Source organism: Megalopta genalis, chromosome 8, assembly GCF_051020955.1.
Source record: "Megalopta genalis isolate 19385.01 chromosome 8, iyMegGena1_principal, whole genome shotgun sequence".
Taxonomy (NCBI): Eukaryota; Metazoa; Arthropoda; class Insecta; order Hymenoptera; family Halictidae; genus Megalopta; species Megalopta genalis.
Genome location: NC_135020.1, coordinates 10,558,734 through 10,586,538, shown reverse-complemented (window position 1 = coordinate 10,586,538; position 27,805 = coordinate 10,558,734). Strand labels below are relative to the sequence as shown.

At 41.8% G+C, this 27,805-nt stretch overlaps 4 protein-coding genes across 9 annotated transcripts in view; 3 read left to right on the top strand and 1 right to left on the bottom strand.

The window, feature by feature from the left end:
- Positions 1–754: 754 nt before the first annotated feature.
- LOC117227826 (uncharacterized) lies at positions 755–3,012 on the top strand. Its single transcript, XM_033483351.2, has 3 exons — positions 755–970; positions 1,187–1,468; positions 2,662–3,012. The coding sequence occupies exons 1-3, from the start codon at positions 959–961 to the stop codon at positions 2,803–2,805; spliced, it is 438 nt and encodes a 145-aa protein (XP_033339242.2). The 5' UTR covers positions 755–958; the 3' UTR covers positions 2,806–3,012.
- Positions 3,013–6,008: 2,996 nt separating this feature from the next.
- Positions 6,009–9,035, top strand: LOC117227771 (uncharacterized). Its single transcript, XM_033483275.2, has 2 exons — positions 6,009–6,154; positions 8,158–9,035. Exons 1-2 carry the CDS (start codon positions 6,140–6,142, stop codon positions 8,788–8,790), a joined length of 648 nt encoding a protein of 215 aa, XP_033339166.2. The 5' UTR covers positions 6,009–6,139; the 3' UTR covers positions 8,791–9,035.
- Positions 9,036–9,324: 289 nt separating this feature from the next.
- Positions 9,325–12,421, top strand: LOC117227770 (uncharacterized). Its single transcript, XM_033483274.2, has 4 exons — positions 9,325–10,171; positions 10,650–11,017; positions 11,821–12,076; positions 12,146–12,421. The coding sequence occupies exons 1-4, from the start codon at positions 10,096–10,098 to the stop codon at positions 12,244–12,246; spliced, it is 801 nt and encodes a 266-aa protein (XP_033339165.2). The 5' UTR covers positions 9,325–10,095; the 3' UTR covers positions 12,247–12,421.
- A 1,318-nt stretch (positions 12,422–13,739) lies between these two features.
- The window catches only part of LOC117227768 (1-phosphatidylinositol 4,5-bisphosphate phosphodiesterase), a 42,764-nt gene continuing 28,698 nt past the window's right edge, over positions 13,740–27,805 (bottom strand). For 3 of the 6 annotated variants that reach the window (XM_076524252.1, XM_076524250.1, XM_076524251.1), the window contains 17 exons: positions 26,504–26,563; positions 25,541–25,678; positions 25,174–25,253; positions 23,385–23,520; positions 22,686–22,786; positions 22,431–22,597; positions 21,875–22,085; positions 21,034–21,292; positions 20,500–20,700; positions 20,122–20,407; positions 18,605–18,762; positions 18,325–18,531; positions 16,642–17,014; positions 16,266–16,415; positions 15,960–16,155; positions 15,015–15,465; positions 13,740–14,176 (listed from right to left, as the gene is read on the bottom strand). In XM_076524252.1, the coding sequence (XP_076380367.1) occupies positions 14,108–14,176; positions 15,015–15,465; positions 15,960–16,155; positions 16,266–16,415; positions 16,642–17,014; positions 18,325–18,531; positions 18,605–18,762; positions 20,122–20,407; positions 20,500–20,700; positions 21,034–21,292; positions 21,875–22,085; positions 22,431–22,597; positions 22,686–22,786; positions 23,385–23,520; positions 25,174–25,253; positions 25,541–25,678; positions 26,504–26,563 (3,243 nt within the window). In that variant the 3' untranslated portion in view covers positions 13,740–14,107. The remainder of the gene's footprint in view (positions 14,177–15,014; positions 15,466–15,959; positions 16,156–16,265; positions 16,416–16,641; positions 17,015–18,324; positions 18,532–18,604; positions 18,763–20,121; positions 20,408–20,499; positions 20,701–21,033; positions 21,293–21,874; positions 22,086–22,430; positions 22,598–22,685; positions 22,787–23,384; positions 23,521–25,173; positions 25,254–25,540; positions 25,679–26,503; positions 26,564–27,805) is intronic. The other 3 variants (XM_076524253.1, XM_033483270.2, XM_033483271.2) reach the window with 3 other exon arrangements.

The following is a 27,805-nucleotide window of genomic DNA, read 5'->3' as shown; positions in this document are numbered from 1 at the left end:
TCGAGATGGGAACGCCTCGACTTGTAGTCAAGCCGGCTGACAGTAATTTACAAATTGCTAAACCGGTGAACTAGACCACGACCGAGCAGCGTTCGCCGCGGTCGACCGAGCCTATTCTCTTTCCAGCGTACAATGGAGATCGTTGCGCATCGTCGTCGTCGACTATCAAAAACATCGATCGCGCTCGGTCGGTAACCACGCGCGCGAGCGGGCGCCTCCGCTAACGAGTCGCGTAATCGCTCAATGCAAGGGATAATTGTGTCGAACCGTCGCGCGATTTCCTTTCGCCGCGGCGGCGCGGCGGTTTCGACGACGAACAATGTATCGTTCACCTTCGATACGGTGAAAATCGAAAGCGGCCGCTGTATTTGGCGTCCGTGGGAGCGGTGCTCGCGAATTTCACAAATATCTTTGACTCCGTTCGAGACTCGTGCGCGTAATTACGCGAACGGATAAGGACGCGGCTTCGATATTACGTCGATAATTATTCCCGGCTGCTCCGGTTCCAATCAAATCGGACGTGTATGTACACTCTCGGGTATTCCGCGGAATCGAATTCGCGATCGAGTAAATCACGCTTCGTGGAAAACGCGAGATACGCGAAACATTTCTAGTCGTTGATCCTCACCTCGTATTATGCAGATCCGTTTCGCGAAAGATGGTGCCCCGCTGCGTGGGTATTTGCCGGAGGGCGAACGAGGAGGGGGGAGGGGGGGCAGCACGCTCGTTGTTACATCGACGCAGCAGACAATCGCCGGGGCGATCCGTGTACGTGTGCGGATTAACACGACGAGCAGAAAGAGTCAACGTAATGAAGAGAAGGGGAGAAAGTGACGTTGGTATATAAACACTTGGCCGTGACTTTGAAAGCATCAAACAGATCGCGGCGAGTTAACACTGCGGGCCCCGTCGTCTGGATTCGTTCGAGCGTGATCGCCTGTGTACAATAAGAGATATCATGAGGATCATCGTGAGTTGTCGAGGCTAATTTTTTTTTTCTTTTTTCCGGAGGGGGGGAGGGGGTTCTCTGTTCGACGTTTTAGGCGGAGGTTATTTTCTTATGCCGGGACCTCTTGAATTCGAATTCGATCGTTGCAGGACTTTGAAAAATCGAGAAACAAATCGCGCAAATTAGATTTCTGTTTCATCGACGGCGATTTCAAGCATTTCTTTCTTCTCGTTGCAGATTTTGACAGCTCTGGTGGCGGTAGCGTCAGCTTCCTACGAGGAGGAATATGGCGGCTCCACTTACCACGAGACCTCGAAGCCGGTCGAGATACCGATTTACAAAAAGTACGCCATACCGATTCCGCATCCTGTCCCGGTGCCGGTTCCTCAGGAGATTAAGGTGCCGGTGCCTCAGCCGTATCAGGTGGAATTGCCAGTGCCGCATCCGGTCCCCGTCGAGGTCATCAAACATGTGGAGATCCCGGTGGAGAAGCCCGAGCCCTACATAGTTGAGAAAAAGGTACGCACTCGTAACCGTGATACGTGAAATTTGTAATCCTATATTACGTTCGAATGTCAACTACGCTGGGCGCAACGTGATTCGTCGCTCTCTAGTTGGATCTAGACACGGATGCTGGAATATAATTTATATTATAATTGTAATATAATGATACATATAATATTATAATATATATTATAATTAAATAATTAATATATATTATAATTATAATGTAATAATACATATAATATTATAATATATATTATAATTAAATAATTAACATATATTATAATTAGAAACTGAATCTAATGGAACGCTAAATCATTTGAGGATAACTTTAGAACCTAACGTCATTTTAATAAACGCGATAACTTTAACCTCAAATAATTTAGCATTCCATTAGATTCGGTTTTTAATTTCCGGAGCTGGAACATAATATATATTATAATTATAATATAACAATATATGTATAATATATTATAATATATATTATAATTTAAAAAAACTGAATCTAATGAAATGCTAAATCATTTGAAGATAAAATTGTTTTATGTTTATTAAAATAGGGTTAGGTTCTAAAGTTAGATTCGGTTTTTAATTTCCGGATCTTAAACAGTTTCACCACTTTTGAACACAAATCCGACAACAATATTTTGTATGAAAAACTCAAAGCAAATCGTATACACTACATTTTTAGAATACATTATCATTATTACTTTCAGATCGAAATTATTCCGCAGAGACATTAATAAATATACTTAAAATAGACTTAACCACACATCAACTGGCGATGTAAACAAGCTATACAAAATTTGGCCACCACTCTAAATGTCAAGTTAACACGTTGACTGCCACAATAATGTCCATCAAAGACACACAGTGTCACTTTTTCATATTACTGTACACAGCATTTTCTTGGCTTTAACAAACTTTGGTACATGTTTGCAGATTACGGTAGAAAATTTGTAACCTTGACAATACATATAACGCGACCGATGGCATTGCAGTCAAAGTGTTGAACAGAAGCACGACAACCGTAACGCGTTTCTCAATATCTTAATGTATTCAATGTCCTTTTGAAAGTGACATTAACAATTGCGCTGCCGGAGGCCTCTCCTGGATATCGCGTTGCTGCGAAACGTACACTGGCGCAACTCTTATTACGCAGCATTATGAAAATTCGACGGGTACATTGAAACGTGATTGTTGCACAGGTGCCGTACGTGGTCGAGAAACCGTACCCGGTGACAGTTGAAAAGCACTTTGCGGTGCCCATCCCGAAACCGTACCCGGTCCACGTGCCCGTCTACAAACACGTATTCCACCATCAAACCAAGAGCCACGGATGGAAACACTGATCCACAGTCGACGACACCAAACACGAAGACGTCCAGCCAAAAAGCTACCATAGAGATAGATAGATAGATAGATAGAGAGAGAGAGAGAGAGAGAGAGAGAGAGAGAGAGAGAGAGAGAGAGGAACGGAATCGTTTCTCTGCGTTGTACATAGTCCACTTGTTTTCTAGTTAATGTATTGTTGTTCAAATAAATTGTTGTTCTATTTACCTGGCCGCCTATTGCAGTCACTGGCCGGCGCATTCCCTTTCCAATGATCGAAGCGGTCCGGAGCGGGGCTCGGATGATTGAACGATTTCGAAAGTGCGTCGTGCGATCGCGAGTTCGTCGGAGCAACTGGCTATAAAAGTCACTTTTTCTTTGTACTACACCATTTCTTAATTAGGTCGCTTACGCCGCGCGCGCGATTCTGCCGATCCAGAGACCGCCGCGCACCCCGACACGCACACGTTTTCTCCGTCCGGCCGTAAATATGTGATAAATACGTGTAATCGTCTTCGTCACGGGGAAAGGAAAAGTAGACGATTTTACAAATCGAAGGCTTCGAACCTGTTGGCCTAGAAATTCTTGCGATATTTTTTACCGGTGCCGATAACGCCCGTAATTAATTATGAATGTGAATGGATTGATAAGTGCTCCCTGTGCAAGAAAAAATTGCATGGAGAAATTTATCTCCCCGTCCCCGTCACCAGCTGATGTCTCATCTGTTTACTATACTTAAGAGTGACGTTTTGTAGATCTCCTCGCTGTCTGTGGCGTTTTTTCGTGGACAGGGTATGCAGAGTGTCCCGAAATTATTATACAAGCGAGAAATGAAGTAACTGAGGTCATTTGAAGTAACTTTTTCCTTAGCGAAAATGCAATTAGCGGCTTCGTTTACGAGTTATTAACGAAAAATAGAGAACCAATGAGGAGCGAGATTAGCTGACGCGAGGCGGCCCAGCCAATGAGCGGAACTGGGCTTCGCGCACTCGTTGGCTCGGCCGCCTCGCGCCTAGTCGAGCTCGCCTCTCATTGGTCACTGTTTTTCGTTAATAACTCGTTAACGATGCCTCGGAAAAAATTTTTGTAAAGGAAAAAATTGCTTCAAATGACCTCAGGAACCCCTCGTTTCTTGCTTGTACAATAATTTAGTGTTATCCTTTAGTAGGATATAAATAATATATATTATTTATATATAATATTATATTATTTATATATTATTATATAATATTATTTATATATAAATAATTAGCATTCCTTCTCCATTGATTTCAGTATATTATTTTTCAGGTATACAGTGACTTCTCTCCAATTGTCCCTGAGCTTGTAAACAAAAATGCACAATTTGGGCTCGAATAATCGTATCTCCTCTTCCCAAATTGTCCTTGTACCAAATTGTTCATGTACAAGCTGAGGGTCAATCAGGGAGAATTTACTATATTGAACACCCTCAATTATTTTAGAAAAATAGAAAATGAATACTTGCAATTAACCAGAGTTAGCTGTTGCAACCGCTTTGAAACGTGTATAAATTACTCAGACAATTCATTAACATTATCAATGTTTATGTTAATTTACATGTTTCATTGGACATACGTGTTTAGCCACGTACGAACAACTGCAATAATTGTCCATTGTTGCCAATTCCAAGCATTCGAGTGTCATTAGTCGGGAATTATTGCAACGAGACGAATAAACGTCATGGCGAAAGACATTCACACTCGTTTGAAAACAAGCTTGAATATCTGTAGGTAATAAAAACTGTAAATCATGTCCGGCCCGCAATAGCCAACAGCGAATTACAATAAATTCTTCCTAATTGACGCTCAGCTTATTAGGGCGAATAAATGATTAAGGAGATAAATTAGGGAGAATTTACTGTACTTCCATTTTTGTTTACAAGCCCAGCGATAATTCGGGAGAATTTACTGTATTAAAAAAACTTTGAAATTCTTTAAACATATCTCAACTTGTATTGACAAATTACACATTACACGCTTAGACAGTTGCATATATCTTCGTTATTACATTCTCTGAGCATTGGTAAACAGTATCGACACAAAAAAATTGTTGCATAACATCTACAAACGAATTTGCAACATTCTTGCGAAAAATCTACATCTTAACCACTTGCACCCTCCCTCCCTCCCAACATAATATTTTTTTTTACAGTCGAAGAGAATTTCTTCGTAATAAATTCTTTGAATGGAAAGAAAATTGATTTATGTATAAATATACGCATAATTATACGCATAATATATACGTATAAATATTGACGACAAGAGGACAGGTTTTTATTCCAACGTAAAAGAATGAAAAAACATTCATGCTTGTTGCTACAAATTTTCATCACCGAGTCAGACTCGTCAAACTACCCTAACGGATTATAGTATAGTATATAGTACAGTATAGTTTATAGTACAATATAGTATATAGTATAGTATATAGTATAGTATACAGTACAGTATAGTATATAGTACAGTATAGTATATAGTATACAGTACAGTATAGTATATAGTACAGTATATAGTATAGTATATAGTACAGTATAGTATATAGTATAGTATATAGTATAGTAGATTATAGTACATCGTCATTCAAAAACATATGTATGTATCTCCAAAAAAATACGTAAAAGAAGATCTCGTCCATCATTCAATCTTCTAATTTCTCATTTCCATGAAATCGTCGAAACTGTCGCGCAACCAACACACTGATACAAAGCAAAAGAACAGCATCTATATTAACGCTCGATTATAATTTCCATCGATATTGTCTACAAATGGTTTTCGCCTGTATCTGGAACGATCGATCACGGAATGATTAACCGGCTCTCTGGAAACGGTGGCGGCGGCGATAGGAAATATTTCAATCGGGACACGGCTTTTTTTCTTCTTCTCCCTTCCCGCGAGCCCGTCGAATTTCTGAAGGCGAAACACCCGAGGGCGTTCGGCCGCGTTACGAACCTGCCCTCCGGTTTTGTCGGTCCAGAAACCGGCCAATCGGTGTACGTCGACAACGACGACGACGACGACGACGACGGTGTTGCAAATGACGAACGCCCTGTCTAACGACGGCCGCGTAACCCGAGCCCGTGCCCGAGGTGCAGAGAATTTATTCAGGAAATACCGGGGCGCTACCAAGTTGCGTCACAGACGCCCGACCGACGACCGCTTTTTACGGCCCGCTTAAGGGAATCACATTCGACTTCGGCAAGCGAGAAACCTGCCCGGTTCGAAGTGGAGCAAAAGTTTATAAAACCGACGGGCACGCACGACGCGCTCCTAGTTTCGCCCGGGACAGTAGATCCGTCGTTTATCGGGGACCCATCGTTCTCAGCCTTCTCCGCGAATCATGCTCAGGCTATTGGTAAGCAAAACCTTGGGGGGTGGGGGTGGGGGGTGGCGGATCCGTCGCTTTACGCCTTCGCAACCGCGCGCGCGGCTTTCGTAGGCAGGCGTGCGGATAATTAACGTTCGTCGCCGGCGGACCGCGCCGCGAATGTTAAAAGAACGCGACTGCCGGGCCGAAGCACCGCCGGCACTTATACCGAAATTACTGCAATTTCAACTTTTCACCCGATCCTCGAATAAGCGGTGAATCCGTTGCGTTGAACGCCGTGCACTGCTGCACGGCTCTAGGCTGAAAAGTCGCTCGTACGGCGATTAGATCCGTCGAATCACTTCTTTTGTAACGTATTCGTTGATGTTCGTAACTGGGCTGTTCTATGTACGGTGAATTTCTCTCTAATCCGCGCAGAGGAATTTGCACGAAAATGGACTATTTGGGAGGAGGAGACGCGATTATTCGGCTCTTTCGCGGCTCGTTTTTATGGTCGCCGATTTTCAATCACTATGAAAACGAGACGAAATCGTATTTCCTTTTCCGAAATTGGCAATTCTTTGGCGCAATCTGAGCGCGAATTAGGGAGAAATTAGGGTTTTTGGGATAAAAATGTGTGGGCCGAGTATAGAACGGTGGAAAGATTGAGAGGATTTAATGTTATCGAGGTATTGGTATCGACTATTTGGCTCCAATAGATTAAACATTTTTTTAATCTATTTTGATCTGATAAATAAATTATATAATGTTAGTTTATACTAGTAATTTTAATCCGATAAAACGAACACTAAATAATGTAAAAGAATAGTAAAATTTGAATATAATTAGGTACTGAGTTTATAAAACTTAAAATTAGATTAAAATTGAATGAAGAAAGTTTAAAAATTGTTTTTATTTGATGAATAAATGATATAGTACATATTAGTACAGTTTATCCTAGTTATAATTATACTACTATAGTTATACTATATAGTTTATACTAGTAATTTTAATCTGATAAAACGAACACTAAATAGCATAAAAAAAATAGTAAAATGAGAATATAATTGGGTATTAAATTCATAAAGTTTAAAATAAAATTAATGTTGAATGAAGAAAGTTTAAAAATTGTTTTCATTTGATGAATAAATTATATAGTATTAGTTTATACTGGTTACTAATTAGAAAAGTATCAAAAATAAGTTGAAATATAAAATGAACACAGATGATATCAGACAGGCGGGCGACTAGAAATAGTTACGCGATCGACCAGTCAAGCTTGGTTAACGTTTTGGCCACCCCTGAGATACAGCGACAGCAATTTATCGAATCGTGTTTCATTAGAAACGCATGACCGCGTGCATCACGCTTCTTTTTTTTGTGAAAACGCGCGACTAAACTTGCTTAAACTAAAAATCGACGGGTAACAAAGCTCATCGAACGGGAGAATCTACAGCAAAATTTTTCCTAATTCCCAGATCGCGCAGAAAGATAAAGAATTTAGGAAGAGGAGATACGATTATTCGAGCCTCGCGGCTCATTTCTACAGTTGTCGATTGTCGACAATTATAAAAACGAGGTACAAAGCTCGAACAATCGTATCTTCTCTCCCCAAATTGTCCATGTTCGTTTAACACTAGATTTACGGAGCACAAAAGACATTTATATTTTATATATAGTTCATAAAAGTAACAATAAGACATTTATTCTAATTTTTACCAAGTGTCATCGCAACATTTGCCGTAAGTAACATATAAATTAAATAAACACTCAATAAATGTATCTTTACGATACGAATAACCTAAAAAAAATAATATAAAAGTAAATTGAAAAATTAGCGAGTTTTCACTGTACGACGAAAGTGATTCGAAATGTGCTGTCATATTTGCATAGTTGCCAACTGTCAAACGACTATAAAAACGAGAAATAATCGGTATCTCCTCTACCGAACTTGTCCATTTTCGTGCGCGAATTAGGGAGAAATCTGAGCGCGCGCGAATTAGGGAGAAATTGCTGCACGTATCGCAATCCATAACTTTCGCAACTTGCAGATCCCATGCCTGATATGGCTGTCCAGCGTCCGCTCGGAGATGTCGGCGCAGATGCTGGATGGCATGGTGGAGGAGAACGGGGCCATGACGGAGGCAATGATGGTGAAGCCGAAACGGGAGTCCTACCATAACCCGTGCCCGCCCGTGTACTCTCATCCGATCTCGTACTCGCCGCCGCCGCAGATTTACGTGAAACCGGTGGTCCATCAGGCACCGATGCCGGTCTACCATCAGCCGATACAGGTGGTCCAGAAGCCGATGATCACGTACGTGAAGCCAGCACCGCCCCCTGTAATAGTGAAGCCGGTGGTCCAGCCGGTGGTCCAGCCGAAGGTTGTGCTGCCCGTCTACCAGAAACCGATGATCTCGTACGCGCCGGTCTACCAGAAGCCCGTCTACTACGCGCCCATGGTGCAGAAGGTGATGTACGAGCAGCCGAAGGTCCTGCTGAAGAAGTACGAGGTGCCGGTCACCCAGGTGATCCAGAAGCCCCAGATCAGCTACCCGGTCCAGTATCATCAGCCGAAGCTGGTCCACGTGCCGCCGCCGCAGCTGAACTACGTGAAAATCTCGCAGCCGGTCGTCCACCCTCAGCCGGTATTTCAGTCGCCGGTGAAGCCATGGTGCCCGTAGGATCGGTCCGTGGATCGGACAGCACGGTGCCAGCACAGCGGCGATCCAGTGGATCGATCGTCGATGTTCGAACGATCTGGAAAAGCGGCAACGATCCGAGGTTCTCGCGCGCGGGGCTTGTTTCGTCGAACGGGATCGGCCACGACGCGGCTATCATCACCCGGCCACGATGCATCGTAGTCATGCGTATTTTAGCGAGTCCACTCGTTTCGCAGGTTGTACAATAAAACAAGAAACAAAAAGGATGGCGTCGGTCTTGTCGAATTCGCACACCGCCTCGTTCCTCCCGACTTTCCCCGTTCTCGATGGTTCTAGTTCGGTAGTCCTCTCTTCTTGAAGATACGATTCAGTCAAAAAGAAAAGCCTCTGCCGCGATAAAGTCTGCGTGCTTAGAAAGCTGTGCAGACTATCCGGCTACGCAGGCGTGTGCCACTTTACGCGAATGCCGCGTTTTGATGTGCCGCATTTTTTTCAGGACTCGCGGTGTACTTGTTTTGAGAAATTCGTGTCGCTTTGGCAGACCGGCTTGAACGGTTTGCGGCGCGTTAAACAAGGTCCACATATTTGTTTGAATATTAACAAATAAATATTACGCAATATTAAGCAGCGGGCATTGTGAAACAGAGGTCATGGCTTGGCGTAACCGTCTGAAAGGAGCTCTTGGATCGCTTGGAATTTTCTCGTAAAATATTGTCGCAAGTTTGTGTCAAACGAGCGCCTTATTTAGCCGTACACGTGTTGGACAGCTTGCAGTAATTCGTCCGCTAAAAAATGTTGATAGATCCCCGAGAAACAGCCTCTCTCTCTCTCTCCCCCAGGTGCTGCTGTTCAACGCTTTACGAAGACAAAATTGCCGCGAGTGGTACGTACGTATTTATAAAGTTCTAAATAAGGGCATCGTTAAAACAGAAGCGCGTTTATCGTTTCAGAAAAAAACTAACCTAAATGTTGTGTTCTTTCGAGTTAATTAGACGTGTCCCGTTGAGTGGAAAGGTTCGTTAGAATTCAGGAAAGCGGATGCTTAATGCCATCCAACGCCAATTGGTACAACCGCCGAGGGCGTGGTTCGAGGCGAATGAGCCTAATCTCTCACAGGAAATATACGAGTACAACTGCAGACCAGATGTACCAATAAACCGATCGCTATTATGGGGTTTCGTGCCGCACTCACTGAAATACCGGCAGCCTTGAAAGTTGCTTCGTTGCACGCTCTATGACTCGGAACGAAGAAGCAGAATCAAAGTTTATTAGTTATGAGTAATTAGCGAATGATAGTTATGAGTAATTAGTAAATGAGAGAAATTTATGATTGGCGAGATTACATCTACGAGATCTTTACTTGGCAACCGTACGCCCCGGTTTATGGTGGAATTATCTTCAAGTAATTATTTGTGGTTGTAATTATTATAATTATTATTGCTATTATTATTATTACTACTACTATTATTATCACTATTATTATTATTTGTCTAGCAATTATTTCGTTACTAACGAAATATTCAATTATTTTCAATTTATTACAAGTTCAAATTAAATTAAATATTAATTCAAACCAGTCACAATAAAACTACATAATTTAAATCCGTGTTAGAAAATAGTGAAAGTGATTTCAACTAGCTTGTGATGATAACTCATACAAATATTTGCATTCTTTTTCGGAATAAAATTTGCTACGCTGTCCTAATCGTTGCTCGGCAACAATTAATTTGCGAAGATGTGTTAATGAATACTTACGTCGATACTGTAATCCGTTCGTTCCCGCAGCAACATTTCTTTCGTTCGATTAATTAAGAAACGTAGGAAATTCGGAACGTTAATCGGTACGGCTCACGACATTTTTGTTCGTTGCCTTCTATCAGACAGCCTGATTGCGCCAAGCCGTCGCCAGGAAGGGAATAGCAGGGAATTAATTGCGGGTCGTCCTTTCGTGGCAAGCTTTCCAACCGATGCTCGATTATTTCAAGGAATTGTCGTTTCGCCACGAGTTCGCAACGTTGGGAATTGCACAACGCAGGGCTGGCGGGACGAAACGGTTCGCGATTTTAAAACCGTCGATTTTCTTCTCTCTATGACAATTCACGAGCGTAAACATCCAGTCAGATTTTTACAGAAGGCTTTCGACATGATTCGCAATGCGTATAAAACGTATGCACGCGGGCGAACCCCGTTCAGTTCACGTTCAAGAGGATATCCCGTGCCACTTTCAGCCTTAGCTATGAAATACTTTGTAAGTAATACTATTCCTTTGTTATTTTATTTATAATCCAATGCACTAGCGCGACGTTTCATTTCTTAGTTGATCAATTTCATTAATTGGCTGCGGGGATCTATATACATATAAAATCAAAATACAAAACAAAATACAATCTGGAAACAATGTCCAATATTATCTCATCAATGGTATCCTTAAATTTTTGTTTGCAAATGCAATAAAATCCACAATCTATTCGGTACGAAAGAATAATATCTGTTTTAAAGAATGTTGATTCGTTTATACAGTTTAATCTCTAAAGTTGGACGTTTAAAAGTTGCTCCGAATCTTCATGGCTCAATTTGCTTAAGTTTCAATGGGTTCAATAAACGTACATAAAGTTTACATGGATGAAACATGAAGCTATTCAATTCATAAATACTTTAGAGACTCACTGATCTGAACGTTCATTTTTGCCACATTCCATTATCTAAACTTCCCATTCAAATTCTCTGCTAGACGATAATGTATCTAAATAATACAATGATTACATAATAGAACGTTCCAATGCCAGAATATGGTAGAATATATGATAGAATATATTAGAATATATTAAAATATATTAAAATATATTAAAATATATTAGAATATATTAGAATATATTAGAATATATATTCTACCATATTTTGGTATTACACATAATACATACATACTGCAGAATATAAATGTTCAGACAAGGGAATCCCTACTGTACAGTTTTTCGTTCACCAGTTCTTGAAATCAAAATCCATCGTCAACAGGACCAGAAAGAAAAGATCGCTTCTAACTTAACTTTCCAGCTGTGCCTTATGGTCGTCGTCGCTTGCGAAGCTGCAAGACTACCAAGAGTAACCGACCAAGGATATTTCCAAGGCTACCAGGGCGGTTTCCCGAACAATGACGCCTCAGCCTACCAAAACGTCCAAGGGAACGGTGGCGCAGCTGCGTTTTTCGGGGACTACAGGGGTCAGGAAGGGAACTTGGGTCTTGGAAGTGAGTTCTTCCCGCATCAAGCACCTATCGGCGGCAGACAGGATCTCAATCACTTGCCAGGGGGTAATTTCCAATCGAAACGCGTCGCACATACTAAGTTACTACTGTTCGCTATCGTTGATCTATTTTCAGTTCCCTTCGGCGATGTCGGCGCGAACCAAGTGAACTTCAGGGCTCAAAACGACGGACATCCGGGCCACGATTTCAATTTCCAGCCGCCGAGATTCTATTGATACCGCGCGTGTAATTAATGCGTCACGTTTGCCACGCGATGGAAGTAATTTAATCGGCTCGGTCGCAATTAAGATCGTTCCCCAACACCGCCGAGTCACGATTCACGGATCAAGCTGTACGAACACACCGCAGAAAATAAAGTATCGATCGAAGAGACGACGATTTGTTTAGTGAGCTAGCGATCTCTTTATTTTTCCTTATTCTTTTATATCCACATATATATATATATATATATATATATATATATATATATATATATATATATCATATATATCATATATATATAACATGGGTTAATGTAATCATTTATGTAAATAACATTATTAGAATGAAAACAACGACATGATAATCATTATGCTAGGCTCTTCTTTCGGGTTTTCTTTTCTCTCTCTGCTCTTAGTTTATATACAATGCTGTTCGCCAGTTCGTTTTTGGACCATTCGCGCGAGGAGTACTCATTCGAGGCGGAAGAAAAGAAAGAGGATTCTCGGAACGAGTACCTGCTCGATCGTGACTGAAGATCGCGGGGGGGGGGGGGCTTGTGTTATAATACTTTTTTTTTTAATTCTACGCCGTCGTACACGACCGTGAAAGCATTATCTTATTTGTTGTTACACGAACGTCACATTTATTACAGCGAAGGAATCGTCGCAGCGGCGAGAAAAAAGTGATTCCCCCACTGCGGTTAGGCGATGAAACACAAACACACGCGCGCGCGCGCGTGCGCGCACACACAGTCGTCCCCGGTCCACATTCACATCGTACGATAGAATTCGATAATAGCGTTAACAATCGAAAAATATTGAAATCGCCGAGTTCGCCGGCACGCTAGCTCCGCGCGACCCGGTTCCATTGTTGTCGACGGCGTGTTCGGTTCAAATCTGTACTGTGCGCAATTATTCTTCTACCTGTCCGGAATCCGACAGCGTCGATCCGTCTGTTTGTCTCTCTCCATCTCCCTCTCTCTCTCTCTCTCTCTCTCTCTCTGTCGACCGTTCGAGGAATGATTGTAAGTGTACACGGACCCCCTAAAAAAATATGGGTCCGGGATTCAGCAGTGAACGCAGATCCGAGCAACGCGGGTGTTCCATTCGTCGAACGGAATAAGACGGTTCTCCGAACGGCTGTTCTTGCGAAACCACGAACGACAGTTTCTGTACGCGGACATTGACCTCGTATCCCGTTATCAACGAATTACAGACGTTTAATAATCGCTTTTTATCGTAGTTACGACCACCACGTATCTCGCACGATAAAATAGAACTACTCTTTGTCAGTCGAACCTAAAAATATTACATGGCAAAATTACGCTTAACGATATAAGAGACAATAGTAGAACGAGAGACACATTTACGTTCCTTTTCCTCTTCGCGGGACTGCATTCTCTGCTGAATCGCAGGCCAGCGTCGTTATTTTGCCGGGGGCGCCGTACGCGTTTCAACCGAGCACACCGTGCGTATAATAAATATATACTTATCATTAATATAAGAACTTGACTAGATCACTTTAGTTTTTATTGACTCCCTTATTTAGTCTAGGTACTTGCTCGTGCGACGACGGAGAGTATGGAGAGTTACAAGATGCTTCTTCTTATAAAAAAATATCCAGGAGAATGAACTAGAGTTACGATTAACGCGGAGGTTCTCCGTTTGCTCTCGGTTCTCGGGACGCTGACGTGGTCCGGGATTCTGGATTCAACGAGGCGAACGTCGACGGGTCCGAGAACGTCGGCCGACGGGGCTTGATCCCAATTCCAATTGTAATTAACGTTTGTATGCGGATACTCTGAACGCAGCACCTCGACTGCTCTGCAACCGGTCAGTCGCAGAGGGACGAATAGACGGCGGGAAGCGGCGGCCATCACACGTAGAACTCGGTTTTCGGGGCCAGTTCGTACTCCATCTCCTCGTTTTTGTACATGTCCATGATCTGCAACAACAATTTCGCTGCATTCCCGTCTGCGCAATCGATGTCCCACAATTTATTCATTAAATTAATTCTCACAAAAGCGCAGTTCTACTGGCAGAGATCTTCAAAAGATAATATTAAAGTCGGCAGGCAAACTATAATGATTGTGTATTAAAATGGCAATTTAAATAGCATCTAGGGTCAATAAAAAATTGTTACGTGTATCATGTAAATGTATCATAAAATGTTCGAATATGGACTTATAGAATGAATCGCTTCCTTGAGATTTTCCTTTCTATAACCTAGTATAATTCTTCAAATCCAAAGGTATGGATCCAAACGAGTATTTACGGATCAATTAAAAATCTCTAAGTAACTATATAAATCTTACTTCGCCAAAGAAACTTGAAAGAAAATATAAAAATTACTGGATGAAGCCTCTTAAAATATTTTTAAACACCTAGATGTGGGTGTCCTAAAATTATAATACTTCCGAGAAATGAGGGATTTTTGAGGTCATTTGAAGCAACTTTTTCCTTAGCGAAAATGCAATCTTGCGGCCAATAGGTGCGTCGCACCGGCCGTCTATCGCAGCGAGAGTAGGGCGTCAGCCATACGCGATTTCTCATTGGTCAGTGTTTTTCGTAAATAACTCGTAAACGAAGCCGCGGATTGCATTTTCGCTAAGGAAAAAGTTACTTCAAATGGCCTCGGGAATCCCTCATTTCCCGGAAGATCTATAATTTTGGGACATATATAATAATTCGTATGCACGAAGTTTAAATTAGTTAACAGTTTCCTTGAACTGTCAAGACAATTTTTAAGGACATTCGAAAACTTTAACGAGATTAATCCATACCGCGTTCATGTTCTTTTGCAATTCTTCCAGTTGCTTCTCGTGAATTACTTTCAGCTTCTCCTTCTCCCTGTTCTGAATACTCTGCGCGAACCTGCGCTCTTCCATGAACTTCTTAGTGTTGTTCTGCTGCTTCTCCCTAAGCCTTCCCTCCTTGATCCCCCGAGTCTTCAACGTTTTGTCGTTCATGACCTCTCTCATGCTTTCCACCGACAGCCTAGCCTGTCTAGCGTTCAATTCTTTGATCTCGCGTTCGTGACGGACCGCGAGCTGCTTGTGCTGAGCCGCCTGTGCGGCCACGCACAATTTGCACAATGTGTTCCGTCGTTCCTCCAAATGATTGCGGATCATATCATGTTCCTCGCGACGCTGCCTGGTGGCTAGTCGAGACCACTGATCCGTTTGATCGGCAACTGCACGGCGAACAACCGGATCCCTCGATAGTTGCGCTTTGCTGCAAATGGGACAGAGACGTGGGTTTTTATGGGGCCAGGACCAAACAGAATGGTGCATAGTCGAGTATACAGAATGTTTCAAAATTATTGTACAAGCGAGAAATGAGGGGTTGCTGAGAACATTTGAAGTAACTTTTTCCTTGGCGAAAATGCAATCCACGGCTTCGTTTACGAGTTATTAACAAAAAACACTGACCAATGAGAGATCGCGTATGGCTGACGCCCCACTCTCGCATATGGCCCCACCACTACCGCTGCGTCAGACGGCCGCCGCGACGCGGCATCGGCCGCTAGGGCGGAGCGCCAGCCGCGCTCGCTCTCCGATTGGTCAGTGTTTTTCGTTAATAACTCGTAAACGAAGCCGCGGATTGCATTTTCGCTAAGGAAAAAGTTACTCCAAATGACTTCAGGAATCTCTCATTTCCAGCTTGTACAATAATTTTGGAAGCTTCTGGGAGCTCTTTTAGTCAGCTTTTGAGGCGAAATACTTCACTTTGCCGGCGCCACGTACTTTTTCCCTTTAATGATTTTCTCTATCGCGACGCAGTGCTGTTTCTGGACGGTTAGTTTGTCTTTCTGGTGCCTCTTCTTCAGGGACTCTAGCTCCTTCTGCTGCTTCGTGAGCACCTTCTGATAGCCTTTCTCTTGACGCAGTACCTCCTCCGTGATGGGATCGAATTTCATCTCCTCTGTAACGGACGCAGTTCTCTATGTAAATTGTTCTCAACTTGTTGAACAATAGCTCGCACGTATTGTTAGCGGTATATTCGAGAGAGAACAATAAAATACGGAGTCTCACCTCTGGGTTTGGGTGGCTCGCGATGATGAGCAGGAGCGGAGTCGTTGCCTCTGCTGTCGCTCTTCTCTATCCCAAGACCCCTCATCTTGTTCTGCGACATGCTCTCCGGTTTTTTGTAAGCCCGAGGCGCTGTCAGCGCATCCATGAGTCCTAGAAATACAATTGAAAACAATGATCGATCCGCATAAACTTATCATCGAACTTCGGATCTTTGTACGGGATAAAAACCTGCCGCCATTAACTGCAGGAAACGTGAGTCACATAGATATTTACTCCTCTTTTTCAGGCTCTTAAGTCGCAAGTCACGCTGTTATTTAAATCGGATCCCATTCTCTGCGTGAAACTTTACGATGATTTATTTGTAACGTTCACTGACCTTCGTAACCATCCGGCACGTAGATCTTGATCTCGATGTTACAGAACAGCATAGGCAGAGACATCGGGAAGTTCGCCTCCGTTCTCAGAGATATGTGCCGGTAACCTGATTGCAGACCGTCCAGAGGAACAATTCTCTGGCCGAGAAGCTTTCCGTTCGACTCGTCGTAAACCGCGAATCGCAACGCTGCCAGATCCGGCAGAACCACTTTTCGGAATAGAAACGGTTCTTCATTGTAAACAGGATTCAGACCGTTCGCTGGCACCACCCTGGTTCGAAACTCTTTGCGGATCGTGTCCGTTGGTAGACCGTACATCTCTACCTCCACGTATGTGCCGACTTTCTTATCAGACAAGAATTGGCCCGCTATTACCTGTTCCGTCGAACGAAACATTCGTAATCAATGTACACGATTATACAGAGTGTCCCAAAAATGTCTCGCAATCTGAAAGTGGCGGGTTCCTCGGGTCATTCGAAGCTACTTTTTCCTTTACAAAAATTTTCTCCGAGGCACTGTTAACGAGTTATCAACGAAAAACAGTGATCAATGAGAGGCGAGCTCGGCTGGCGCGAGGCGACCGAGCCAATGAGCGGAACTGGGCTTCGCGCGCTGGTTGGCTGGGCCGCCTCGCGTCAGCCGTACTCGATTCTTATTGGTCACGGTTTTTTCGTTAATAACTCGTTAACGGTGCCCCGCAGAAAATTTTTGTAAAGGAAGAAGTTGCTTCAAATGATCCGAGGAACCCGCCATTTCCAGATTGCGAGACATTTTTGGGACACCCTGTATTATAATTACATATGAGCACATAAATCGCGTTATAAATATCCTCTACGAAGACTTCGTTCTAATTTTTACTCGTAACTTCATTTTTCGAACTTTATCAGTATATGTATGTACGGAAATGAATATTTATACTTTTGGCGTTAGTTTCCTTTTGGAATATTTTCCATTCTGTAATGAGGTTTTTATCGTGTACATACGAAGTTGAGTATGTTTACTTATACCACGCTTACATTTTTAGCAATTTGTAACATAGGTATAAATACATAATAAGCATAAATAGATAATATACGGTTCCTCATGTTATGAGGAAAAATTAGAACGAAGTCCTTGTGTTCAATAATTCAAGAACCGTTTCGAATTATGGTATGGCGGTTTATAATGGCCTTTAACCCCTTGGCATACTTTAACGAGTTTGACACGCGATGGAGATTTCTAGTAATAACGTTAAATATGAAAGCGTTAATAATGTTAAATGTGAAAGCCGTTCCGTTGTCTTCAGTCTGAATAAAATTCTGATTTCTTGTCATCAGTATTTAAGCATTTAAATAAATGTAGACACAATAAATATAAATTATCCTTTTTCTTCTCAGAAATTATTATAATTGAAATATTTCTAATAATTTTAACTATGAAGAAAATGGTATGACAAGGGGTTAATAGTCGCCATTCACTCGTGCAGTATTGAAGAAATTTCAACCTCCTCTTTTTTTTACAATAAGGAATCTTCAAGTCCAAGAAATGACTTTTCGTTTTTTTCTTATTCTAACGTTTACAAAATAATCTATAAACTTTGCACGAAGATCAGAGTGTTGCTTGTGAATCTATATCGAGTTTTTAAAACGCTTTCAGGTCTGTATCGAATGCTCGCCATCTTCGACTACGAGAAGCATGTAAAATACCTGAACGCTGCATTGCGTGGCGATCACGCCGTCTACAGGGCAGTCCGCGAAAGGATCAAAGCTTCGATCAGCCCTTCTCATGAAGTCCGGCTTCAGAAGGTATCCCGACGATCCGTTGTACTCGAACTTTCCCTGATTCAGTTGCATTGGCAGATCCGCGGTTTGGAAATTCAATGACACCATTTGACAGCCAGCGTTCCAGAAGACCTGTTTCCGATTATCGATCGTTAAACGTAACCGTTCCCAGCGGTTCCCTCGGTCTTGGCCTATCCAGAATTACCTGTGGCATGTAATTCGATGAGTCCGCTCGCGTGCCTTTCGGATAAATCCGACTCATTTGCCGTTTGTTGTAATTGACGAACTCGATGGCTTGCGTTTTCAGGTAATTCAGGCCAGCGGTTTCGGCGAAGGAAGACATGTTGTGATGAATGTTCTTCTCTGCGAACGAAACGAGCCATCAATTCATTTATTAGTGACCCGAGGTATCGAGTGTTGCGTCAATTTGGGGGGTTCATCGCTAGTGCCACTTATTTTACTCGTCGCATGAATAAACGTTATTGGGAGCAATACAGTGGCTCACAAAAATGTTCGTACAACTTTTAAAACGGGACTAAGATAGAGGGACTGTCTGCTAGACGATGGCTAAAAATCTTTTTTTCTTTAATTTTGCTTCTACTTGGAATGAAAACAAAAAATTAAAAACCCTCGATATAAATTATCGAGATCTACGAAAGACATTTTTTAAACTTTCGTTATGGGCTCAGATAATAAAGTTAAAAAACGAGAGATTTTTTTTATCGTTCCAAGTGATAGCAATATTAAAAAAGAAAGCATTTCAGTCGTCGTCTATTAGACTAATCCCTCTATCATCTAAAAAAATGCAAGCCACTTAGTTCAGTTTTAAAATAGTTATTGCGTTTTAAAAGGTGTGCGAACACTTTCGTGTGTCACTGTAAATAGACTGCGGATTTGATATATTTGTGACAGAAGAAAGTAAGTAGAAAACAGTTTTAAGGGTATCATTGTTGTAAATTATTTACTCAACCTCTCAAGAAACGATAAACAGTCTTGTAAAAATATACAGGGTGTCCCAGGATTTTTTGGTCAATCTCTACGAGCGAAAGAGAAAAGTGTCATATAAACATACGATTTTGAAAAAAGTTTTATTAAAATATCATAAGAAAAATACGAAACAACAACGAAGCGAAGCTCCATTTCGAAGTGTCGCCTGTTTTAGAAAATGCAGCATTGACATCTATGAAAAATTAAACGGCTTAGTTAATAGTCGGATAAGTACACGCAGATAATGCAAAAGAAAAAAAGAAACGCACTTAATAATAAGTGCGCCACTAACATATTTTTACATCGAACGAAAATCAGTCCGTTATCGTTCCGTATTTTTCTTATAATTGTTTAACAAAGCATTTTGAGCCCATGTTTATATGACAGTTTTTTGTTAACTTCGCCGATAAAATATGTTGATACCGCTTGGCCGAAAAATGACACTAGGCCACCCTTTACGTACGTGGACACCTTTTAAAAGGGAATACGTTTTCTCGAATTTTTTTGAGATGTCATACGGACTAGCTTATTAAAAACTAACACCAAAAAATGCACTGTTCAAATTTTCATTATATGTTCATATAAAAAAACCTTGAAAAGCGCGATCTATTATCTTTCTATTATTATCATTCCAAACATTTTGCATGCATCGCCCAGCAAACTAGCCCTATCCTTCTCAAAAAGATTGAAACCGTTTGGTCCGATGTAAACGATGTTGTTTTAAGACGTGTCGACCTATATCTCGCGATTGGCGCCGAAAACCGTTATTTCGTATCATCCTCAGTCTGGTGATCGTAACGAGAAATCGGCTATTACGTTCGGCAACGTCGAAACCCGGGAACTTGATAGGTTGAGCGTAGTTGACCATGGACGAGAGCCACGGGTGGACGTTGGTGGTGCTTCCGGTGTACGGTTGAACCACTGCCAGCTCTAAGCTGTCGCCTAACACCGGTGCAGTGCCAGCCTGCGGTTGGATGGCGGTGGTCGACGCGACGACAGCTTCGGGCACGACTGCCTCCTCCTGAGGGCGCGAGAACTTTCGTGAAACACAGCGCCGGCCTGTTGAACACTGGAGAACGGAAATTAGGCGACCGTGCCGGCTGCGAGGGTTACCTTCGCCGATTGTTGCTCGACTACCGCCGCGACCACCGGCGGAGCGCTCGCGTCCTCTTTCACCTCGTCTTCGATCACGAACTGGCCCTGCCAGAACAGCTCCAGCTCGTGCTTCTCCACTTCCGGCTTCAGACGTTTGTTCTTGATCAGGATCTTGCGCTTCAGCATGCTCGGGGGTGGCAGCGGCACGCCGGGCTCCAGCTGTCGTCACAGGAACGCGCGTTAGCGATTGCGTTTATCGTCGGGGCTTCTCGTTTGTCTCATTTTCTTTCTTTTTTTTTTTGTCGAGAGAGCTTAATCTAATCGCGACGGAGGTAGTGCACCGCGAGCCGACGGCGATAACGGCTTCGATAACAATGTAGCGCTGTGTTTACCGATCGGAATCTAGACTCCGATTGACGTGGGCGCGCTTCTCCCCTTGTTATCGAAGCCGCGGAGCACGTCAAAACATTCTGCCGGCCGGCAAGCATTGTCCGCGGAGCTTTCTGCTATCAATCGAGTGGAATAACACCGATAACGGACGGCGGAACTCACAGGATACTCTTTGAGCGGTTCCTTCAGCAACAAGTCTCCGAGAATCTCGTCGCAGTACTTGGCCAATTTGTGCTGTTGCTTCTTGCTGCAGTGGTTCTCGAAGCTGAGGATGACGGGGTACTCGGACGTAACGAACGCGGTGTCCCTCACCGCGTATATCACGTCCTTGAACAGGATGTCCGTGCACATTGCTTTGCCGTGGGTGATGATCGGCTCCTCGTCTTCCCCTTTGCCGTCCCAGCAGTCCAGCTCCACGCATCTTTCGAGTGAAAATATATTCTTAGCGACAGGGTTCGAGGGGGAGTCGCGATGGAAACAAAAGGATCGGTTTTTTTAAAACGGAACTACTGCCCGAAATCCACGGAATCGGATCAATGGTACAGATTTTGCGGCGTTGAAAATACAGGGTGTCCCAAAAATGTCTCGCAATCCGGAAATGGCGGGTTCCTCGGATCATTTGAAGCAGCTTCTTCCTTTACAAAAATGTTCTCCGAGGCACCGTTAACGAGTGATCAACGAAAAACAGTGACCAATAAGAATCGAGTACGGCTGACGCGAGGCGGCCCAACCAACCAACGCGCGAAGCCCAGTTCCGCTCATTGGCTCGGCCACCTCGCGCCAGCCGAGCTCGCCTCTCATTGGTCACTGTTTTTTCGTTGATAACTCGTTAACGGTGCCTCGGAGAAAATTCTTATAAAGGAAAAAGTTGCTTCGTACGACCGGAGGAACCCGCCACTTTCGGATTGCGAGACATTATTGGGACACCCTGTGTACATCGTCGTTGATATAGCCGTATTTTTGGACCCACTGACTCACTGATGGATAGTCCACGCCCACGTACCTACAACCAGCCAGTAACACCTGTCGGTACATCTCAACGCTGCTCCTGCCGCCAAATTGCCTGCCGCTCAAGTAGGTGTTGTGGCTCGAGTTGATGTAATAGTGCGCCAACGATTGGTCCATGTCCATGTAGACGTCCAGCCTGTCCAAGAATACGGGCGCGTTCTCGTCGGACATCAGGTACCTTATGAAGCCGTCCTTCGTCATCGTTTCTGGAAAGATGCGATTGCTTCTGAAAGGATGCCGTTTTCTACGGTACAAAGAGCGGCCCAAGTTTAAGAGCTTATTACATACAAGAGGAAAATTGCTTTTCACGATTCTTCGGGTACAAAGTGGCACGACTCTTTAAGATAATAATAACAACTCGTGAACGAAACCGCGGTTTGCATTTTCGCTAAGGAAAATGTTGCTTCGAATAGCCTAAGGAATCCACCATTTCCGGATTGCGAGACAACATTTTTGGGACAGCCTGTATATTTCCCGGAATATTCGCTGCTGGCAAGGCAACGGCGGTGTCCTGGAAAACGACACGGAAACGCTGCCAATGGAATTCTTACTTTGATTACGCGCCGTCTCGTTCTGTTCGTAGTCCTTTATGATCTCTATGGCCCTCTTCTCGTCGTACAGCGGATAGAGGATCTCGTTCAGCGTAGGGTCCCGTTGCTTCTCGTTCAGGAACGTGACCAGTTGCTCCAGATTGATCGTGTCTGCTTTGCCTTGGGTGCTGGAACACACCACCGAGCAAACGAAACGATCGTTATCATCGAACGACCCTATCCCGCGGACCTTTATCGGCGCGCCCTGCTACTCACATGGACTGGAACAGCTCTTCGATGTCGTTCCTCGGACAGATTTTGTGGTAAAGCGCGTAAAACACGTCGAAAGTGAAGTCGTTCGGCTCGATCACGTCGTTCTGGAAATATCGAATCGAATCGTTTCATTTCGGAATTTTTCCGAGCTGTCGTAAAACCGCTGATCTGTTTCAGGAGAACCGTAGAAACTCGTTTGAAATGACTGCGACAATCAAAGAATCGAAATCGGCGAGTCGTTACAGAATCGTCGAAAAATACATTCGGATATCGTACAAAAAATTATGACCAGCAAAAATTGGGAGCGACTTCTACCGTCTCGTAATGACGAGGACGCGCCCTCTGCAGGACTGTCGTATCTCGAATGTCGTTGTCACGTTTCTTTTTATTCTCAATTGGATAAAAAATCGTTAAAAATTAGTTAATATATATATATATTATATATACACAATTATATTATTATATATATATTATATATACAATTATATTATTATATATTATATATACTATATTATATTATTATATATATTATACATACAATTATATTATTATATATTATATATACTATATTATATTATTATATATATTATATATAGCATATTATATTATTATATATATTATATATACTATATTACATTATTATATAATATATATATAACTGAGAGACACGCTGCAAATATGCTAGAACAAATGTTTACGCACCTTGCCACTGGGTAGGCCTAATTCGGCGAGGCACTGATAGACGAGCTTTTCGGTTTTCCCAGACGCGAAAGTTCTCGCGACCACTTTCACTGGAACTTTTGCGTTCGGGTCGACCAGCATTCTCAGCCGCATCCAACTAAAACACAGCAAAAACCGTGCGTATTTGTTTTCTTCTTTTTTTTTATCAATAAAAAGGATAATCCGCGAAACTTTCCCGCCAGCGCGGTGAAACGGCCGTCCGATCGACGAGATCGCGGAGTCACGACACCCGAGCGCCGCCCGCCAATAAAAAGTTTCACGGTCCTGTTTACGCTCTTCGGCGAGTTTTCCGGCGAACCGTGACGGGAAACTTCCGACAAAATCCTCGAAAATCTCGTAAGAAGCGTGTAATCCCGCGTACGGACGTTCGTCACAAAGAATCGAATGTTTTCGCGCAGTCGTGCAGATTCTAAGATCCTCTTTTCCTTTAATAGAAGGAAATTCCCCAATTTTTCTTCAGCTTGTAAACGAAAATCGCGACTCATTTTTACAGTTGCCGATAATCAAAAATTATGATAACGAGGTGCACGGCTCGAATAATCGTATCGCCTCTCCTCAAACTGTCCCAAATTGTCCATTTTCGTTTATAGACTGTTTAAGGAAAATTAGGGAGAATTTATTATATTCTCAACAGGTTGTAATTACAGTAATTTCTCCCTAATTCGCGCTCAGATTACGCGCAAGATTTGCACAAAAATATTTTCAGCGACAATTTGGGAAGAGGAGAATACGATTATTCAAGTCTTGCCAATAATTACCGATTATCAACAATTATAAAAAGGAGGTGCAAGGCTCGAATAATAATGCTGTCTTAATGTCCCCTTATTGTCCATTTTTGTGGGCAATCCGAGCGCGAATTACGGAGAAATTACTGTACTTTTGAAAAATCTACAGACATATTTCATCATCGAATATTATCAGAAAAATTCGATCGATATAAAATGATCCAGCAAAGGATACATAATTAAAGCTACACAAGCCGATTATTTAAGATAATTATGTGAAGAATCGCTTTCAGAAAACCTTGATCACATTTTTCCAAGATCAGTTAATATAATTAATTGCAATATAATTTAATTAATAATGTATTATATATAATATAATATATAATTTAATTAATAGAATATATATTTAATTAATAATATATTATATATAATATAATATATAATATATATTTAATTAATACAATTTTTTAATATAATTTTAATATACTAATTAAAGTTTTAAAAAGAAAGGAAAGCGGAAGAAAAATAATTCTCAACGACCATCTTTTGCATAAATAACCTGCGGACTGTATGCATTTACGATATCAACGATCGCGTGAAAATTAAAACAGTCGAAACTTCGGACAGTTTTACTTATTTGAATTATTAAAAAATTGAATTATTATTGTGTAACGCTCCCCGCAATTGCGTCAGAGAGTTGTGACGTTGCTCGCGTCACGAATACCGGCCGAAACGGACATGTCTAAATTGAAGACGTTCCGTTCCGAGACGAAACGATTAATCGATACAGGCGGGAGACGCGTGAATAATGGCGCATTCGACTGGCTCGTTGTAGATTATGGACCGCATGCGGAGCAAACGTCAAACAATTCGACGTCTGCGAGGAGCGAGCGTGCGGGACGCGGCGCGGCGCGCCGGTCGGACGACGTTTCTGTCTAATTATTTCACGCAAACATTAGGTCAGCGTAGGCGTGCGTGTGTATGTGTGTGTGTACGTGTGCGAGTAATTGCATCGGTAAACTCACTGTTTCTTCAAGCACGTGAGCGGGCAAACGTTGTTGGCTTTCACGTTGTGCGTAATCGATCGTATGCCATCCAGCCATATCTGTCAAGGGACACACAGCAAACACGTGGGCTTTATTGATTATCTTATTAATCGCTTAGCCAATGAACTGAAACAATTCGTTCGTGGTTTCATCGGCGCGGTTTCTACGAATGAAAGGACGGGCGGAGACCGCGCGCGAGCTTTCGCTTAAGAAGCCTCCGCGCTATAATCTACGAGCCTCCCCTCCCCAAGTCCCCACCCACGCCCCCACCACTGTCCAAACCGTTTACCAATTTTCCGGGAGATGGATCAAACGGGGGATGATTATATAACGGGTGAAAACTTGCCTTTGCCGTCGCCGGATCCGAACAGATGACGTGCTGGTAATTAATATTGGTATAATCTGCGCCCGAGCAGATGGTTAAACTTTTCTCGTCCAGTTGCTCGCCATGCTTCGTTAGCAGCTTGTCGAGCAGCTTCGGGTCCTGAATGAAATTAGAAAATCTCGTTCAAAGACCGGCTCGCTGCGCGACCTTCGACGGAAACAGCTACCTCCGCCCGCGATAAGGGATAGTTTAGATCGCGACCGCGAGGCGCATCGAAATTGTTTATAATATATACATACACATAATATATATTTTAATATATATTATAATATTTATATAATAAATAATATAATATATATTATATATTATATTTATGTAATAAATAATATAATATATATTATATATAATATATATTATATATTATATATATTATATATATTATTATATATGTTATATATTAAATATAATATAATAAATAAATGAATATTATATATTAATATTATTATAATATTTATAAATTATAAATATATATATATATATCTTGGTACCACAATTCAGCATAATTTGCTAAGCCAAGTGAACTTAAATTTTCAAAAACTATATGTAGCTCTTGTCAATTCGTCTTACAGCCATATATAATATGTATTACAGCCTCTCTACGCTGCGATAGAATTCACAGCGGGAGATTAAATTAAAGATCTATCGCAGCGAACAAGGGCCGTCTATTGAATTGTCCGGTTTGATTCGGTTTATCTCGAACTGAATAAAATAAGCAGCAGCTAAACGCATCAGAACACGTACATACTCCGTCAAAGACCCCTTTAACATCTCGAACGAACGGTGGACAAACACTCTTCCGCTCGAGTGCAGTGCCAAGGCACGCTGTTTCCGTCGGACAGTTTCGAACTTGTCCGGTGAATATTTTAAACGAGCGCTGCCGGCTCGCTCCAGTTGCTGAAAGACAAGGGGTGTGGTGTTTCTTACCTTCGGCAGGCCACCGGCACGTATATCGCTCACTTGACACAGCTCTATCACGTCGCCGTCCTTTTTCATGAAACAGAAATTACGTGCCGAGAAAATGAAATTCCGTGTTCCTCGATCCATCGCTCAAATATCGTTCGAATAAAATTCTTACAGTAAGTTAATTATACGTTCAAATTACATTAATTTTAATGTATATTTACTTCGAATACAAGGCACAGCTGATTTATATATATCAATAAATAGAGCTATATTATATTACAATATATATATATATATTGTAATATAATATTTTATTTACTGATATTTATTGGATATGCATCATGCGAATGAAATGTTTTTCAAGAATTGCTTTTTCATTAGGTTGTTGCGTTGTTTTATAAATATTGTATCACTAAATCTAATATTTTTAATTTATAATAATATAATAATTAATAATTCAATTATCTATATAATATAATAATATTAATAATTTGATATCTCTCATTTCATTGCAACGAACCGTTTAGCAACAATTAAAATCATAGTATCGTAGTACATTCATAAGAGAATAAGACTTTATTATTTATCTTTATTGTATTGAAATGACAGTTCCATATTTTTTCCAATTTTAATTATCGATAGACAGGGAGGAGTATAATAAATTCTCCCTAATTCTCCTTCAGCTTGTGAACAAAAATGAATAATTTCAGAAGAGAAGATACGATTATACGAACATCGCGAGGCTCATTTCTATAATTACCGTTTGTCAACAATTATAAAAACGAGGTGCCAGCCTCGAATAAGAGAATTATAATTTTATTTACTTCAATTACTGTACCTAAAACAGACCACCCGGATAATTCGCTTGCGCTAAGCGCAGATCGTGCTATCTGTGATTCAATGTTTGTTTACATTCATTAATACGCTTGAACGATTACATGAGCGATATCAATAAGATACTAACATTCAAAGAATACGTATGACTTGACACAGAAGTAGCAGGAAGAGAATTTTGAATGACCTGCATTTATAGGTCATTGTATCAGCTTTGCAAGGCTCTGTCAAAATATAAATAAAGAAACTATATACATAATTTCATTGAAAAAGAAGTTTGACCTTTTTATATATACTCTGCGGCCCTCCGCTATGTAACAAAAACTATTGACATCACATTATGTGACCCTCGAAACCAATTAACTTTTGCCTGATCCTTTTTCTCTGTCATTACTATCAAGTGAGTTGTTCAGGTGGTCTGTTTTAGGTGCCGCACCCTGTACGTTGATACAATATGTACAGTAAGTTCTTCCTAATTGACGCTCAGCT